Source organism: Scylla paramamosain, chromosome 25 (assembly GCF_035594125.1).
Source record: "Scylla paramamosain isolate STU-SP2022 chromosome 25, ASM3559412v1, whole genome shotgun sequence".
Taxonomy (NCBI): domain Eukaryota; kingdom Metazoa; phylum Arthropoda; class Malacostraca; order Decapoda; family Portunidae; genus Scylla; species Scylla paramamosain.
The window spans coordinates 5,723,380-5,740,000 of NC_087175.1; the positions used below are offsets into that span (position 1 = coordinate 5,723,380).

The following is a 16,621-nucleotide window of genomic DNA, read 5'->3' on the forward strand; positions in this document are numbered from 1 at the left end:
AACTAAAAATATATGTAGAATTAAAATTAAGAAGGAAAAAAGGACTGCAGAAAATGAAAGTGAAAACTATGAAAATGGAAAAGGAATTAAGGATAGCATAGGAGGAAGAGGGAAGAGGACGAAAGAAAAAGGGAGGGAATTAAGACTATAAGGGTAATTAGTATGCAAAGGAGAGGAAATAAAGAGTATATGATTAGTTAAAAAGAGGAAACTATTTTAAAGAGGTGATATTAGTCGGTTCTATCAAATGCGTACCTTTAATAATATATAAGGTAAGAGGTAGCCCCCCTCAAAAAAAATAAATAAATAAATAATAATAATAATAATAATAATAATAATAATAAAATAAATAATAATGATAATAATAATAATAAGAAGAAGAAGAAGAAGAAGAAGAAGAAGAAGAAGATGATGATGATTTAAGGGTAGAAAGTGAAAGGTAAGGAAGACTGAAAATGAGGAGGGAGAATTAAGAAGAGGAGAAGTAAATGAAATAGGAGAGGAACGTAGATTGCGGTAGTAATAGGAAACTTATAATATCACTCTTTTTGATCAGTGAAGAGAAAGAAAATTCAAGACTGAGAAGGAAGAAGAGGATGAGGAGGAAATTCAGGAAAAGGATGACTATAGATATAATAAAGAAATTATGATGAAGGAAGCTGTAATAATCTTTCTTAAATATACAATATATATTGTTGGAGTGAAGAGGAGGAAATGGAGGAAAACGAAAGAGGAAATTTTTTTAAGAGAGAACTTCACATCAGTCTCCTTAATGTTTGTTTATTTATATATATTTTTTCCCTCTTACATATCCATTTTTCCTTATTTCCCTTCTAACCCGTGATAAGAATGTACTGACTAATCCAGCAGCAAAGCGTCCTGTCAATCAACCAGTCAGCCAGTCAGCCAGATAGCCAGCCAGTCAGTCAATCAGTCAGACAGTTCAGTCAGCTACGCAGCTACGCTGCCAGCCAGTCATCCAGTCAATCAGTCAGTCAGCTAATCATTAAGTCATCCAATCAGTCAGCCAGCCAGCCAGCCAGTCAGCCAATATGTCAGCCAGCCAGTCAGTCATCAGTCAGCTGGTCATTCAACCAGCCTGACAGTCACCCACCCACCCACGTGCATACCATAAATCCAATTCTGAGCACACAGTACCGCTAAAAGTATACACACTAAAAAGATTTGGGGTGGAAGAAAACAGGCTTAGTATTTTGAAATAATGAATGTTTAATATAGATCATTTGAATCACACGCGGGAGGATGCTCACAAGACTCAGCTGATCTCACGTCTCCAGAGGCAGCTCTGAGATGACGCCTTTTTGTCTCACACACGTACCCTTCCTAGCTTTATCATAACAAATTATAATAGTCAGCTCATACACTACATTTTGTAGTTATATGGAGTCATAGTTTGCCTATATTGTTTTTTTCTTTCGTGATGCTGTGAGATGTTTGTTTCAATAGCGGGCTACCATGAGTACCGTACTTACCTACTTTTGCCCAAACACTTATATTTTATCTTACTAAGCCAAAATTTGGTGACTTTAAACACACATGAATAACAATTTTCAAGTTATCAAGAAACATATGTAGCAATAAACCCATAAAACTCAGATATGAGATGATACAGACACCAAAATCGTATCACTTTATGGATGAGTTTTTAACCATATATACTAGAAACTCGGTTAATTTGGGGATATGAATGATCTGTACAGTTCTAACGTTTAAGAGGAAGGGAGGATATAAGGCCAGTGAGGTGCGAATTTAGCCCTTTCCATTCCTAACCCTGAACCATCGTCTGCTGTGCGACATAACCCATGTACTGAGACCCAGGGAGGAAAACAACATATATTTCCCCTTATATCCCTCCATTCCTCATATCCCACCCACCTCTTGCCCTCCAAGTAAACAAGAACCACAGAATTATCATCCCATGCTACTTATACAAGAATTAGACACGGGAAATGGGAGAAATAAAGGGAAAAAAAGAGGATGAGGAGAGGGCGGTACGGTCCATTGGGTGCATGTGAGGTGAGTGTTTACTAGCAGAGCGGGGTGAAGCAGAGAGGAGCACGGTTGCATCTCCCTGACCGTCACTCATCTCGCCCTCGCCACCCACTCCGGGGCTTCACTCCCTCACCAGCCACCAGGAACCGAGCCTTCACTCCTCGCAATGGTGACGGCAAGCAACAGGAGCAGCGGGGAGGGCAAGGAGGACAAGAAAGGAGGCGCCCCCAGCAACGGCCACGTCTCCAGTCAGTGTGAGGCGCGCCAGAAGGATGGAGGTGAACTGAGCACCGCCAGCTTCACGTTCTCTCACCTCCGCCCCCCGTGTGCTGAGCTGCCCTGGGGTGTCCTGGGGTGCTGTGGGGTTAGGCTACTGGATATGGGGCCGTACTAGGGTGATTTAAGGGTGTAGGGTTTGCTTTGGGGTATTAGGGTGGGCGTGTGAGATTAGGGTCATTTGGTTCGTGTTGGGTTAGACTAGGGGTGTGTTGGGGTTAGGTTTGGGGTATTGGGGTATGAGTAGGTGTGTGTGGGCTAGAATAGGGGTGAGTGGGTGTACTGGGGTGTATGAGTGAGGGGTTGTGGGTTTATTGGTGTACTGGGGTTTGTGGGATCAGACTAGGGGTTACTGGGAATAGATTTCAGTACCATTACTTTCGCAGATAAAAGGAAGCATACTTAGAGTCAACACACAAAAAAAGAATTAAAGGTTTATGATCTATGTTCCCCTCCACCCCTCTCCCCCAGCGCAGGCCAGCACCGGGATGTGTTCTGGGGTCTGTTTAAGTGTTCGGTGTTGTTTCCCTGCACGCTTGTCTTGTTCCCTTCCTTGCATGTGTGGACGCTAGTGTTGTGTTGAAATCTTTACTTTTATTTATTGTTTATTTTTTGTTCAACAGAAAAGACTGATTGACGAGACCTGCAATGTTTAAATCTGTACTTTTATTTATTCTTATTTATTTTTATTTATTTTCATTCAACAGAGAAGATCAGTTGACAAGACCAGCAATGTCTGAACTTTTACTTTTATTTATTTTTATTTATTTTTATTTAATTCAGCAGAGAAGACCGGTTGATGAGACCTGCAACATTCCAACCTTTATTTTTATTTATTCTTATTTTTCTTTATTTCTGTTAATTTTTATTCAATGGAGCAGACCTGTTAACGAGACCAAAGGCGTGACAATCTTCAGTTTACAGTCGAGAAGACCAGGCGTGTTTGAATCTTCATTTTCATGTTTATTCATTTTCATTCAGTCTTAGAAGGCCACTTGACGAGACCAGGCGTATTTGAACCTCTGTTTGTCACATTAATTCACTTTTCTGCATCAGAGAATGCCATTTGACAAGACCATAGCATTGAGAATCTCCATTTGTCATGTTTATTTATTTTCATGCATCTGTGAATACCAGTTGACAAGAGGCATTCAATCTTGAGACCAGAGGGATTTGAACTTCTTTGTCACATTCATTCACTTTTCCATGTCAGAGAATTCCAGTTGACGAGATCAGAGACACCGAACTTCGCTCGTGTTCATTCAGTTTTCTGCATCTAAGACGAGTTGACGAGACTAGAACTATTTGAACCTACAGGAGAACCTCAATCCTGTGTCACATTTTCACACCCATGACTGCTTTCCCACGTCTTCATTGTTCCTTGCTCAGACCTCAGTGACTCTTGGTCCAGCGTAGTGAAAATAAAGAGGTTTCAAGACATCTTCCAGTTTTTGATGATGGTTTCTGATTCTGTTTGAGGACTGGTAGCTTAGTGGATGCTTAAAGCAGTGTTTCGTGTGCATTGGGTTTGTACAGGGTTGTATTTAAAAAGTGACAGCATGTGGTTGTGTATGTCGTGTGTATTGTAGTGTGTACAGGTGAACTACGATTTGTGAATGAGTTATGTTCCTCAAAAAATTTTTCAGATGTAAAAAAAAAAAGAAAAAAGAAAGAAAGAAAAGAAGAGGATCATCATCAGCCATAGAGTTCAAAATTTTGTATACTGCATTTTCATTATTTTAAATTTTTTTCTAAACATCTGTTTAGAAACACGAATTTTATGCCTTTGAATCAGAACAAAGAAGAAAATTACCATATCTGTAACTTCCCTTAATATTCACAAACATAAATCCTGCCCTTGAATCACAACAAAGAAAACCATCATATTTGTCACTTCTCTCATTCACAAACCAAACATCTTGAATCACACTTCACTGAAAGTCCATTCAGTGTGTAGACAGCAACAGAAAGGGAAGTTATCATTCAGTCACCCCTCATTTACCACAGTTTCAGTTCCCACAGTTTCCCTTTTTCCACAGATTGTTGCCAACCACAAATTTAAATAACAGAGGCAGCCTACCTGTATCCATCACTTTTTTCCTCATTTTTTTTTTGTTAATTGATAAAACATTTGATTTTTGTTGCCCTTGGCCAGTGTCCCTCCTACATAAAAAAAAAAAAAAAAAACATATACACAGTTTTTTTCTACTTCCACAAGGCTTTGGGAGCTCAGGGGTGTTTTTAAAGGGGGAAGGTCACTAATAATCTATTACCTGAACCTACGTGGATAATGAGAGATTTATTTCTAACACATTCACAAATCTTACCACCTTGAGCCAGTTGAGTGTGTGTTGCTGCCAAATAAAAGTTGTGGGCGGGGCTTTACTGATAGAGTCTTTCTTCCTCCCTGCAGACAGTGGCATGCGTGTGGGGAAGGCATACCAGGCTGAGATCCCCCCACTGCTCCCCTCCAATGGTAAGAACTGGGGCATGACTGTTGGGTGTTTGAGGTAATGGTAAGAATTTGGTGTGTTAGGGGTGGTAAAGGAAATCTGATGTGTTTTAAAGGTAATAGAGGAAAGGAATGGTAAAAATTTGATGTGTTAGAGGTGATAGAGGAAGTTTGATGTGTGTTAGGGCTGCCAGTGTGCCAGCCTTGTGTGTATCCGAGCCTTGCCGAGTGAAATGTGTTGCTCATTTTATGCTTTTATGATGATGTTAATGTGGTGTGTCAGTCTTGTATCAGCTCCGGGCAATTCAGAGCCTCAGTAACCATCTCTCTCCCCCCCTAGAGCGGCGGCCAGAACAGTGTCCAGAGAGGGCGCTGCTGGTGTGGGCGCCCAAGTTTGAGCTGAACGAAGAGAGCCGTGAGTATTGTAGGTTTAACCGCTGACGTTTTTGTACTGCTGCTATATCTGAAATACTGTCATGCATATCCCAGTACTGACTCTGAGGCCTTGTATTCCTTGATTGACTTCCTGGCCCCTTGTAATGAATATATTGAGATTCCTGTCCTTGTTTACTAATGCTTGATTCTCCTTCCTTATGATGTGGAGGAAGGACTGCACTCATTCCCATTCAATAAAGTGATACATAGTTAGATTATACATTATAGAGAGGTACATATATATATCTATCGTCTTTATGAGTGTTAGGTAGTGGTGAGGTTAGGTTAGGTTAGCTGGTGTTGAGATGTTATGGTGCGTTAGGTTAAGTGGTGTTGATGAGGTTAGGCTAGATGGTGTTGATGAGATAAGGTTAGGTTAGGTTGACAAGATAAGATTATGATAGGTTAGTTTAGCTAGTGGTGAGATGAGGTTTTTTTTGGTGCTAAGCTAATAGAGTGATATCCAGTGACTTTTTTCACACATTCATACACACGTACACTCTGCTTTTTCTTGGGTATCATTATTGCCATTTTGAGGTAGGTTACCACACTAAACTGAGAGTTATTGCAATTGTTGTCTATGCTTTGTGTTGTAAGCTTCCTCTTCTTTACTCAGATGTATTGTAGTTCCTTGTAATAATTCTGTATCTCTTCCACATGCTGGGGCTGAGGTGGTCATATATGTTATCATTTAATGGAGGATTTTCATAATTTTTAGGTGTTGCATTCTTGTTTTTTCATGTTTTGCGTATTTTCCATATCACTAGCCGCACTTGTATCTGCTTCTCTACTTTTTTGCATAATTCTGAGGTAGTATATTTATGTGATTATTGAGTTTTTTTTATGAAAATAGCATAAACATTGAATTTTATTGCATAAAAACATGAATTTTGAGTCAAATATAGCCCTTAGGAACACACACACACACACACACACACACACACACACACACACACACACACACACACACACACACACACACACCTGTCTTACTAGATTGAGATGGCAAGAGTGAAGGAGCAAGTATATAATTAGTGCATCACCAAAGGAGGAAGCACAAATTAGGTGTTAAAGGCATAAAACATTAATTCCCACTCTAACTCTGCTCCCAGAATCACAACACCACTGTATTACTGGATTGAGAAGGCAAAAGAGAGAGAGAACATGATTACTCAGGTCAAAGAAGGAAATGTAGATAGGGAGCATAAGATACATAAAACCTCAGAAATGCACAACACAACACTGTATCACTAGATTGAGAAGACAAGAGAGAGAGAGAGAGAGAGAGAGAGAGAGAGAGAGAGAGAGAGAGAGAGAGAGAGAGAGAGAGAGAAACATTCACTCCCAGTCTAACAGTTTAAGTTTATTGAGAAAGTAGGGTTATAGAGGAGTGGGGGACAGAGAGAGAGAGAAAGTGTGAAAAAAAAATATAGCAGGAGGTAGAAACAATCCTCAGAAACACACACACACACACACACACACACACACACACACACACACACACACACACACACACACACACACACACACACACACACACACACACACACACACACACACACATCACAACAACACAACTGTATCACTGAATTGAAATGGCCCTTCCTTAGACCACTCAGTAATCCTCTCCACCCCTACCACCACCACCACCCCCCCCTCCCTCCCTCCCTCCCCCCACAGTTGAGCAGTACATCTGGCTAGCCAAGGACAAGTATGGCTACAATGCAGAGCAAGCTCTTGGGATGCTCTTCTGGCACCGACACGACCTGGAGAAGGCGACAGCAGACCTGGCCAACTTCACTCCCTTCCCTGACGAGTGGACCACTGAGGATAAGGTTCTGTTCGAGCAGGCCTTCCAGTTCCATGGCAAGAGTTTTCACCGCATTCGCCAGATGGTACGGCTGTCAGGGTGTCTGTTTGGTTCCTGTGTGCCTTGTTTTAATTTTACATTGTGGGGCAGTCAGGTGTAATAGGTGTCAGCCTTGTGGATGCCAGATGAAGCAGCTGTGAGAGTGCTGGTGTGGTTGCATTGCTGTGTGCCTTGTTTTGAGTTTACACTGGCTTACCTATCATGTGGGACAGTTGGGTGTTGTAGGGAAGGTACTTTTAGGGAACCTTGTGAATGCCAGATGATACAACTGTGAGAGTGTTGGTTTGGTTGGGTTCCAGTGTGCCTTGTTTTGTGTTTATTACATGGTACAGTTGGGTGTGGTAAGGGAGGTACTTGCTAAGGAGTCATGAACTGTCCATGCTGTGTAGCTGATGCCTGTAAATTGGGAGCAGGAGTACTTTCTTTTCTCCGTGAGGGACCGAGGGGCTGAGGAAGTGGTGTGATTGAGGTGAATGCCTGCAGGAGGTGAAAGTGCTGATGAAGTATTGCATATAGTTTTATTCCTCCATAGGCTTAGGTTTGCTCATGATAGAAGTGTTAGTAAAGTTGGAGAACACTTACATACAAAACTATCAATTCTTACATACAAAATTACAAAAACTCATTCTTACATGTGAAACTGCAAAAAAAAAAAACATCAATTCTTACATACAAAATTGCAAAAAACATCAATTCTTACATACAAAACTGCGAAAAAACAATCCTTACATACAAAACTGAAAAAAAAATCATACAGAAAACTGAAAAAAACATCAATTCTTACATAAAAAAAAATAAACTATCAATTCTTGCACACAAAACTGCAAAAAACATCATTATAATTTCCCTCCTCACCACCTCCTCCTCCTGCAGCTGCCAGACAAGACCATCGCACAGCTGGTCAAGTATTACTACCTCTGGAAAAAGACTCGTCAACGCAGCTCTCTTATTGACCCGCCACGCCCGCAAGCACACGGCCAAGCTGCAGGTGTGTATTCACTCATGTGTACCTGTGTTTCATATGTATACCTGTTTTTTATTCTTTTATGTACCTGGTTTTGATTTTGCTTGATGGTTCTGTGTCTTATTTCCTTGTTAAAAGTATAGGGGATTTTATATAATTCACTCTATTCTAGTCTCTCTCTCTCTCTCTCTCTCTCTCTCTCTCTCTCTCTCTCTCTCTCTCTCTCTCTCTCTCTCTCTCTCTCTCTCTCTCTCTCTCTCTCTCTCTCTCTCTCTCTCTCTCTCTCTCTCTCTCTCTCTCCACCCCCTCCTACTCAATAAATGACAGATCTTTCTCCACCAAGTCCACAAGGTAGGCTCGTAACACTAACAGAATACCTTCTCTCCCACACAAATAGCAAATTTCCGAGGGTGTTGTGGGTGACAGCAGTGGGGACCGGTCAGAGGAGGACGAGGAAGGGAAGGGCGGCGAGGAGTCAAAGACATGCTCGAACTGCACCATCCCTGCCTCCATGCTGAACGAGTCTCCCAAGGGCCTGCAGTGCCTCACCTGTTACAACCACTGGAAGTAAGTGTTCATTGCCCACCATGTGATCTTCTCTTGTTGAATTTGTTGGCCTAGAAGAAAATATTTTATGGGGTTACTGGTTCTCTGTCTATCATCTTTTTTGTTTAGTCCTCAGTGTAAAAAGAGGATGTTTCATTGGTTACTGTCTGTCTTTTCTTCTCATCTTGTTAATTTCTCGGACAAAAGAATGTACCATGGGTTATTTTTTTTCCTTTCATCCTTTCCTCTTGTTTAATTCCTCTTCTTGTTTAATCTCGCTGTCATTAAAAGAGGTCATTTCATGGATTAATTTTTCTCTGTTCCTCAGTGTCATCTTGTTTCACGGATTAATGTTTCTCTGTTCCACATCTTCATCTTGTTTACTTTCCCATCCAGAGTTAGAGTGTGTCATGGGTCACTGTTTTTCTATCCCATGTCTTCACCCTTCAGTGCCGCCTTTGTTTATTGCGGGCCTTTTTCTTTGAGTATCTTAAAATATGCTTCATGAGTTGGTGTCTTCCTCTTCTTGTTCTTCTATTATGCCTTCTCTGTTTGTCAGGCCTTCCCTTATAGGATCTTATATTGAAAAAAATTTTTGCTTATGTATATGGGAAAGAAATACGATTTGTATATTAATGGTCTTATATAAACTTTTATTTTGTATATGTATGTTTTTGTGTATTTATAAGTGCATGTGCTGTTTGTGTATATATGTATAGTCATGGCGAGAGCGAGGGGGTCTGCTGCGCTCACTCCCACTGTGTTCTGTGTTCCCTCTTTGAGCCCTGACCTGGTCACACTCCTTACAAGACCTGACGGTCAGTAGAGCGTTGACAGATCAGGAGACTAAAGACTGAGGTGACACTAAACACACTGGAGGAGAGCACAGTGCATTACTAAGCTCCCACCCATGCCTGTGCTGTGTATGCATGCAAGCACCACACGTCAAGCAGCAGTCATATTCTGAAGTGCATAGACTGGGATTCCACAGGAAAATGGGAACCCTGCGTCCGACAGTGGGGCCAATGAAGCGCGACAAGCAGCTCATCAAACACAAACGGCGGCCTCCACGCGGCATGCACATCAACCATGAGGTGAGGCGGTGCACACCAAGTTATATTATTTATGTATAGTAGAATGATTGTATGTGACATTTTAATTTATTTATGTGTAGTAGAATGATTGTGTGTGACAGAAGTAAATGGAGAGCAGCTGTGTGTGAGGAATGACTTACAACCTGGAAGGAGATGCCTCACCAATAGTCTCACACTGGGGCAATCAGATGTGGTAGGAGAGGTACTTGCTATGAAGGAGCCTCATTCTGGACCAAACTGTCCAAGCTGTGCGGCTCATCCCTGTACAGTGAGGGCAGGAGTACTTTCTCTTCATCTTTGGCCAAGGAGGAGGTGAAGGAGTGTGAGTGTGTGTAGTGTGCCTTGTCTTGGCTGCCCACTTTTTTGAGGGAAGACATCCTTGGTATATGTATATATTGTTATTCTTTTTAAGAGGGAGTTCTAGCCAGGGAAACTAAAAGGCTGTAAAATATGCTGGGGTAGGATGGCACTGGCTAGGGTCAGCTGTATAGAGTAAACAACTAAATACAACAATTAGACAAGCATATATTCTCAACTGTCACCTCTTCCTCCTCATCCTCCTCCTCCTCCTCCTCCTCCTCCTCCTCCCACAGGATCTAATGGCCATGATCTCCTCGGGTCCCCCTGGCCCCCCCGGTGCCCCCACCCCCGGCCAGCAGCTGCTCCGACACATGGAGAACGAGGTCATTGCTCTCAAACGCCAGGTCAGTTACACACAATATAGTTTCCTATGTTGAAGCATTGATCTCTGGAGTTTTTTCTTCTAGTATTCTCTCTCTCTCTCTCTCTCTCTCTCTCTCTCTCTCTCTCTCTCTCTCTCTCTCTCTCTCTCTCTCTCTCTCTCTCTCTCTCTCTCTCTCTCTCTCTCTCAAAAATATATATTGCTATATATATATATATATATATATATATATATATATATATATATATATATATATATATATATATATATATATATATATATATATACCCTGCTTTATTCAACCATCTCAAAAACAACTGTTAGCATTAGCACAGCAGTGTTTCAAAATGTCTCTCCTTCGGTGACCCACAGGTGCAGATCAACAAGGCTCAGATCAGCAGCCAGCGCAGCAAGATAGCAGAGGACGGCATCACTACCTTCAGGCCGCCACCCCAGGCTGGCCCCCCCAAGGCCAAGTGGTCACAAGAGGAGCTGCTTCTGGCTGTTCAGGGTCAGTATCTCACACACACACACATACAATAATAAACCATCTTTTATTGTTATCATCATTATATTATTATTGAGTGTGAATGATTTTTTTTTTTATGTAAGAGAGCCACTGGCCAGGGGTAATAAAAATATTAGGAAAAAAAAACCCACTTGGATGACAGTCCCCCAAAAATTTGCTGGACAGTAAAAATCAGATGATGGAAAATAAGTGTCCTGAAACCTCCCTCTTGAAGGACTTCAGGTCATAGGAAGGAGGAAATACAGAAGCAGGCAGGGAGTTCAAGAGTTTACCAGAGAAAGGGATGAATGATTAAGAATACTGGTTGACTCTTGCATTAAACAGGTGGACAGAATAGGGGCGAGAGAAAGTAGTCTTGTGCAGCGAGATGTGTGTGTGTGTGTGTGTGTGTGGGATTGCCAGCATAGTATATAGATAGATAGACTTACACAGTCACAGTTGTTTGAACAACTGACAAAGTACAGCATTCCCCATGGTAATATAGTTACTTGAATGCAAGAGGTAATAGAGGGGAGAAGTGTACATCCACTAAAGGAAATGCTCTAGAAGTACTGTATGTATGGAGACAGACTCTGAGGTGCCAGTCCCTAAAGAAAAGCCAAAAGAATTATCCAATTATGTTTATGTTTTGTAATTATTATGTGTCATGAAAATATCTTACATCTGTCTATCTATATATCTATCTGTCTATCTATCTATCTATCTAGAATTGAAGGATAAGTATGTTGAAACCTGACAAAATCCCGATGTGTACTTACCCCACTCTCTCCTGCTCCTTTAAATCTAGCTATCTAAATATAAAATGGAAGAATATGTGTGTTGAAACCTGACAAAACCCTGACCTCTGCTGACCCCTTGACTTCCTGATCCTTTACAACTATCCATCTAGAATTGAAGGATAAGTGTGTTGAGACCTGACAAAACATTTACGTGTACTTACCCAAACCTCTTCTGCCCCAGCGGTGAGGTACTTTGGCAAGGACTTCAAGGCCATCGCTGAGATCGTGGGAAACAAGACAGAGAACCACGTGCGCAGCTTCTTCGTGACGTACCGCAAGCGTTACAACCTGGATGGCGTGCTGCGGGAGTGGGAGGAGGAGCACGGCCCAGTCCGCACCAGTGAAGCCGAGTGACACCAGCCCATGCAGCCACCACCGCCGCCCACTACCACCGCCACCACCACCACTCCCACCACGACAACAGAGTCAAAATAAGTGGTACCTGTGTGGAAGGTACCACTGTGGGGCTCTCTAGGCGGCACTGGTGGCTCTTGCAGTCTTACAATCCCCTGGTACTGTGTTGGGAGGGACCTGGAAGCCTTGAGTCACTTGGTAAGGTTTCCAGGTTCTTGTCCTGCTGGTGATGATCCTTCAGCATCTCAGTTTTGGATGCCAGAATGATGATGCTGTTTCTTGGGTGTGTTGTGTTGTTATGTGTTGCAAATATTAATATCCAGTATGAAGATTGTGTGTATTTTTTAGGTTTCCAAGAGGATGCAATATTGATACATGTCACAGAATTGATATTTTTGAGTTCATGTGGGTCTGTCAGGGTGTTCAGCTTGAAATGCTGCAGGATTCACACACTCACTCTAGATTTCATTATAGGTACTGCAGAGTTGTTGTAAAACACACATTAAGAATATTGTGTTGTAGAATCCACATACACACACACACACCCAAGTAATTTTTTTTTGAGGATGGTTTTGCTCGTATACTGCCCAGAGGTGGCAAGCTGACACCTCAAGATGCTGTGTGTTTCGGGGATGAGTGACACACCTCAGAAAAACACATTCTTTATAATACTGGTAAAGAGTGTGTGTTGCGGGAGTCACACACACACACACACACACACACACACACACACACACACACACACACACACACACACACACACACACACACACACCTTAATAACGACCGAACCTTCACGGAGATAGTGTGCTGAAGGTTGTTGCAAAGTTGACACACCAGAAAATGTGTTCTTTGAGTGTAAAAACTGTTAAGTGTATGTGTATTGTAGAAATGACACAAGCACACACACAAAAAAAAAAAAACCCAGTGACGATTTGAATCTTCAGGGTTGTCACTGATTCCTTGTCAATTGATCACCTCTAGATGTCGAGGCACGGTAGCAGCAGCAGCAGCAGCAATAGCCTGAGGTGCACGAGTTCCTAATGTTTACTGGCGGCACACACAAGGCTGCCCTTCACTTGTGTCCTGCCGCTGCCAACACGCAATGCTACACCAAGCCGTTTTCCCATTTTCTGCATTTCCCACCTGCATGGTTCACACCGCTGCCATTTTTTGCTGTCATAAGCCATGGAGGTGAACTTTTCTGCCATGATAGTGTGTAGAAGTGATGTATTATTATTATTATCATTATTATTATTATTATTATTATTATTATTATTATTATTATTATTATTATTATTATTATTATTATTATTGTTATTATTGTTTTATTTATTTTTAAGAGTGTTGCACCTTTGTGTCATCAATTGTGAGTGGTAGAGTATTTGAGATTGAAATGGAGATCAATGGAGTTACGGTACCAATGAGTGGCTTCACTGTTTTCATCACCATAACACACACAATCTCCCACACACACACACAGTGCACGGCCGTAAATGAAAGCAAGAGAGAGAGAGAGAAGTAGATCTAATGCCCCAGCACTGACTAAGTGTACAGTACAGTAGATGTATTTATTATTTTCCTACACCATCACGCTAACTGGTGGACTGTCCATGTAGATTAAGACATTAGACTTGTAGAGGACATGGGAGTGTTCTGTGAGGGACCAGGATGTGTGTGTGTGTGTGTGTGTGTGTGTGTGTGTGTGTGTGTGTGTGTGTGTGTGTGAGAGAGAGAGAATGAAAAATAACACATCTGAACCTCAATTGTGGGTTAAGCAAGGAAGACATAAGTCTCTCTCTCTCTCTCTCTCTCTCTCTCTCTCTCTCTCTCTCTCTCTCTCTCTCTCTCTCTCTCTCTCTCTCTCTCTCTCTCTCTCTCTCTCTCTCTCTCTCTCTCTCTCTCTCTCTCAGTCATAACTTTTAAGAAATTAAAACCTAAACTATTGAAAAATGTAGTATGAGCCTTTTGTTTGTTTGTTTTTCTGTACATTATTGGATAAAGGAAGAAAATAGTATTAATGTGAAGAAGAAAAAACACTGAAAAAAATTTCTTACACTTATAAAACATGCTTGTATTTTGCCAGATTTTGTGGCTCACATCCCTGCAGGCCGCATCCCATCACATGTCACCCCATACATATGTACATTAGCATCAAATCCTCTATATTTATAATGCACACACTCATTTTATTTTTGCCATACTTATCCCAGCACATCCCTAGCAGCCCACAGCTCATCACCCCTCACCTGTTTTTCACTCACGTGTACATTTCACCATGGGTTCCCTTACATTTAAGACACACACTTGACACTCCAGCAGATTCATCGAGTTCACCCACCCTCAGCAAGCCATCGTCACCCACTCACCCACCCTCCACCCGTGCATTTGTACATTTAAGCATCACCATTGCCTCACACCTGCACTCCACATCTGTACAAAGCTGCATGTACACCCCCAATGGCACCCGTTCTTAGTCCCAGAGTCGTCACACACATCACCCCTCGCCCTTCTTGTGTTCTCCAGTATTATGTTCTTCCTCACATTTCCTGGTAGTGATGGTTGGTCCTGTGTGTTTTAGCCTTAAGGATTTCTCTTTTAAGTTTTTTTGTGTGAAGGGGAGGATGAGTTGTGTCTCTCTCTCTCTCTCTCAGTGTGGGAAGTCAAACACTGATCAATCTTAATACTGCTAGGTGTTGACAGTGTGGGTTGATCTTGAAGTCTTATTGTCAGAGTCGATCATGTGTAATTTTTTCCCATTCATGGTAGTGATTGATTGTGTGTGTATTAAAGTAGGTGATTTTTTTTCATCTAGAAAGTTTCCTTGATGAAAAACAACTGTGTGTTTTTTCTCTTCTCTGTGTTAAGACATGCAGTGATTGTATGGTAAAGGAAATGAACTTACAAACTCACTCTCTCCGTCTTAAAAATTCACCTTATTATGGGAGGTCTGATCATGTATTTTTCTTCTCTAGTGTTTGTTTGTTGTATACTTTTTATATAACTCTCTCTCTCTCTCTCTCTCTCTCTCTCTCTCTCTCTCTCTCTCTCTCTCTCTCTCTCTCTCTCTCTCTCTCTCTCTCTCTCTCTCTCTCTCTCTCTCTCTCTCTAAGTGAAAATTTACCACACGTTTCTTTTTCTCATCTCAGTCACTCCAGTAACATTTCTCGTATTCTTTTATATAATCTCACCAGTCATGTGTTTGGTTTCCTCTTGCCTCCTATCAAGTGTTCCTTTATCTCAAGACACCCAGATATTTCATGATTGTGCTGTGGTGAGGTGTAGTGCCTGATGTGTCTGTGTGTGTGTCTGTGTTGATCCCTGGATACTGTGGAGATTGGATAGTTTGCTGGTGTGGGAAAGGCTATATAGGTTTGTACTGGCTTGATTTGTGTGATCTGTTCAGTTTGCTGGTTCTCCCTCTCTCTTTTTTTTGTCTCTGTCCAATCATTGCCCCTTTTCTATATGCTCATCATCTCTATCTACTTATCTGAAGGAATGACTTGTGAAGATAACTTTGGGAAAGCAGGCAGGCAGGGTCCCATAATAAATTCAATCACTTTTTGTCCCCCTCTTATGAAGATTGAGTTGCAAAGCTTTGTAGAAGTGAAGCTATGTGAAGTATTGAGTCAGTGATGTGCCTTGAAGTGTCCCATGAGCTTGTTAGTTTAGGAAGGGACGTGTGTGGCTGTCCGTGAGTGGATCCTGTCATTTGTATAGGAGTCGGTCGGCTACTGCTCTCCAGAATCCCTGTCATGCCTGTCATGTAAAATTTATACAGCATCAAACTTTCACTTCTTTAGATTTGTTCCCATAAAAACACACAGCTTTCTAGGCACCTCTGTACAGCAGTCTCTTAAATGAAACTGACATTAAAAGGCAAAAACTATACTTATCTCCCTTTCTTGTTTTTGTTCTGTGTATCCATGCAAACAGTCTTTTACTGTACTCTGAATGTTGGGAAAAGGTGACCATGGCAGTAAAGGCAATAAGAATTGATTGACTGATTGCTATATTAAAGTCTTACAGGTTCCAGGAAATGCAGGCAACTCGCTATAACTCACCACACACAACTCATATATACCAGTCCAGCAATCCTGTACAGGGTGGCCCAGAGGAAGCACCACACACACACTATGCACACTCTTAGCCCCATCAACCCCCAGTGGAAAGGAATAGTCATGTAGATACCTTGACATATTTATTTCTGACAGACACCAAACTGTTGTCTCACAGAAATGTTGCTGAGTGTCTGCTTCCCATTCCATTGCAAGGTGCCAGCTGTGTGTTGGCTGGGGCATTACCGCTGTTACACCTATTGATAGTTGTGTGCTTCTGCCCCTTGTCACTGGTGTAGGAAGGCAGTAGCAGGTGTAGCAGTTGAGGGTATTGAGAAGACAGGATATTAGTACTTATTCTAAAGGGAGGTTACCTGGAGAGAGAGAGAGGGTAGTTCTTTTTTTCCACTAGATGAACTGGTGAAGTTGATATTGCTAGCTTCTTTCTCACTTTTGACTTGGAAATTGGAAAGGTAGAATAAGGAAGGATAGTTAGAGAGAGAGAGAGAGAGAGAGTCTGGATAAAGTAGAAACTGTGTGTGTGTGTGTATGTAGAAAGGAATTTGTCC

The 16,621-nt window shown here is 41.7% G+C and overlaps 1 protein-coding gene across 1 annotated transcript; it reads left to right on the forward strand.

The window, feature by feature from the left end:
* The first annotated feature begins 900 nt into the window (after positions 1 to 900).
* LOC135113160 (REST corepressor 2-like) lies at positions 901 to 15,894 on the forward strand. Its single transcript, XM_064028251.1, is given in 11 exon segments — positions 901 to 2,291; positions 4,703 to 4,765; positions 5,082 to 5,156; positions 6,857 to 7,071; positions 7,920 to 8,034; positions 8,408 to 8,430; positions 8,432 to 8,577; positions 9,533 to 9,650; positions 10,244 to 10,354; positions 10,705 to 10,843; positions 11,822 to 15,894. Coding segments are annotated over 11 exon segments (1,290 nt in total). The 5' UTR covers positions 901 to 2,179; the 3' UTR covers positions 11,995 to 15,894.
* Positions 15,895 to 16,621: the final 727 nt, after the last annotated feature.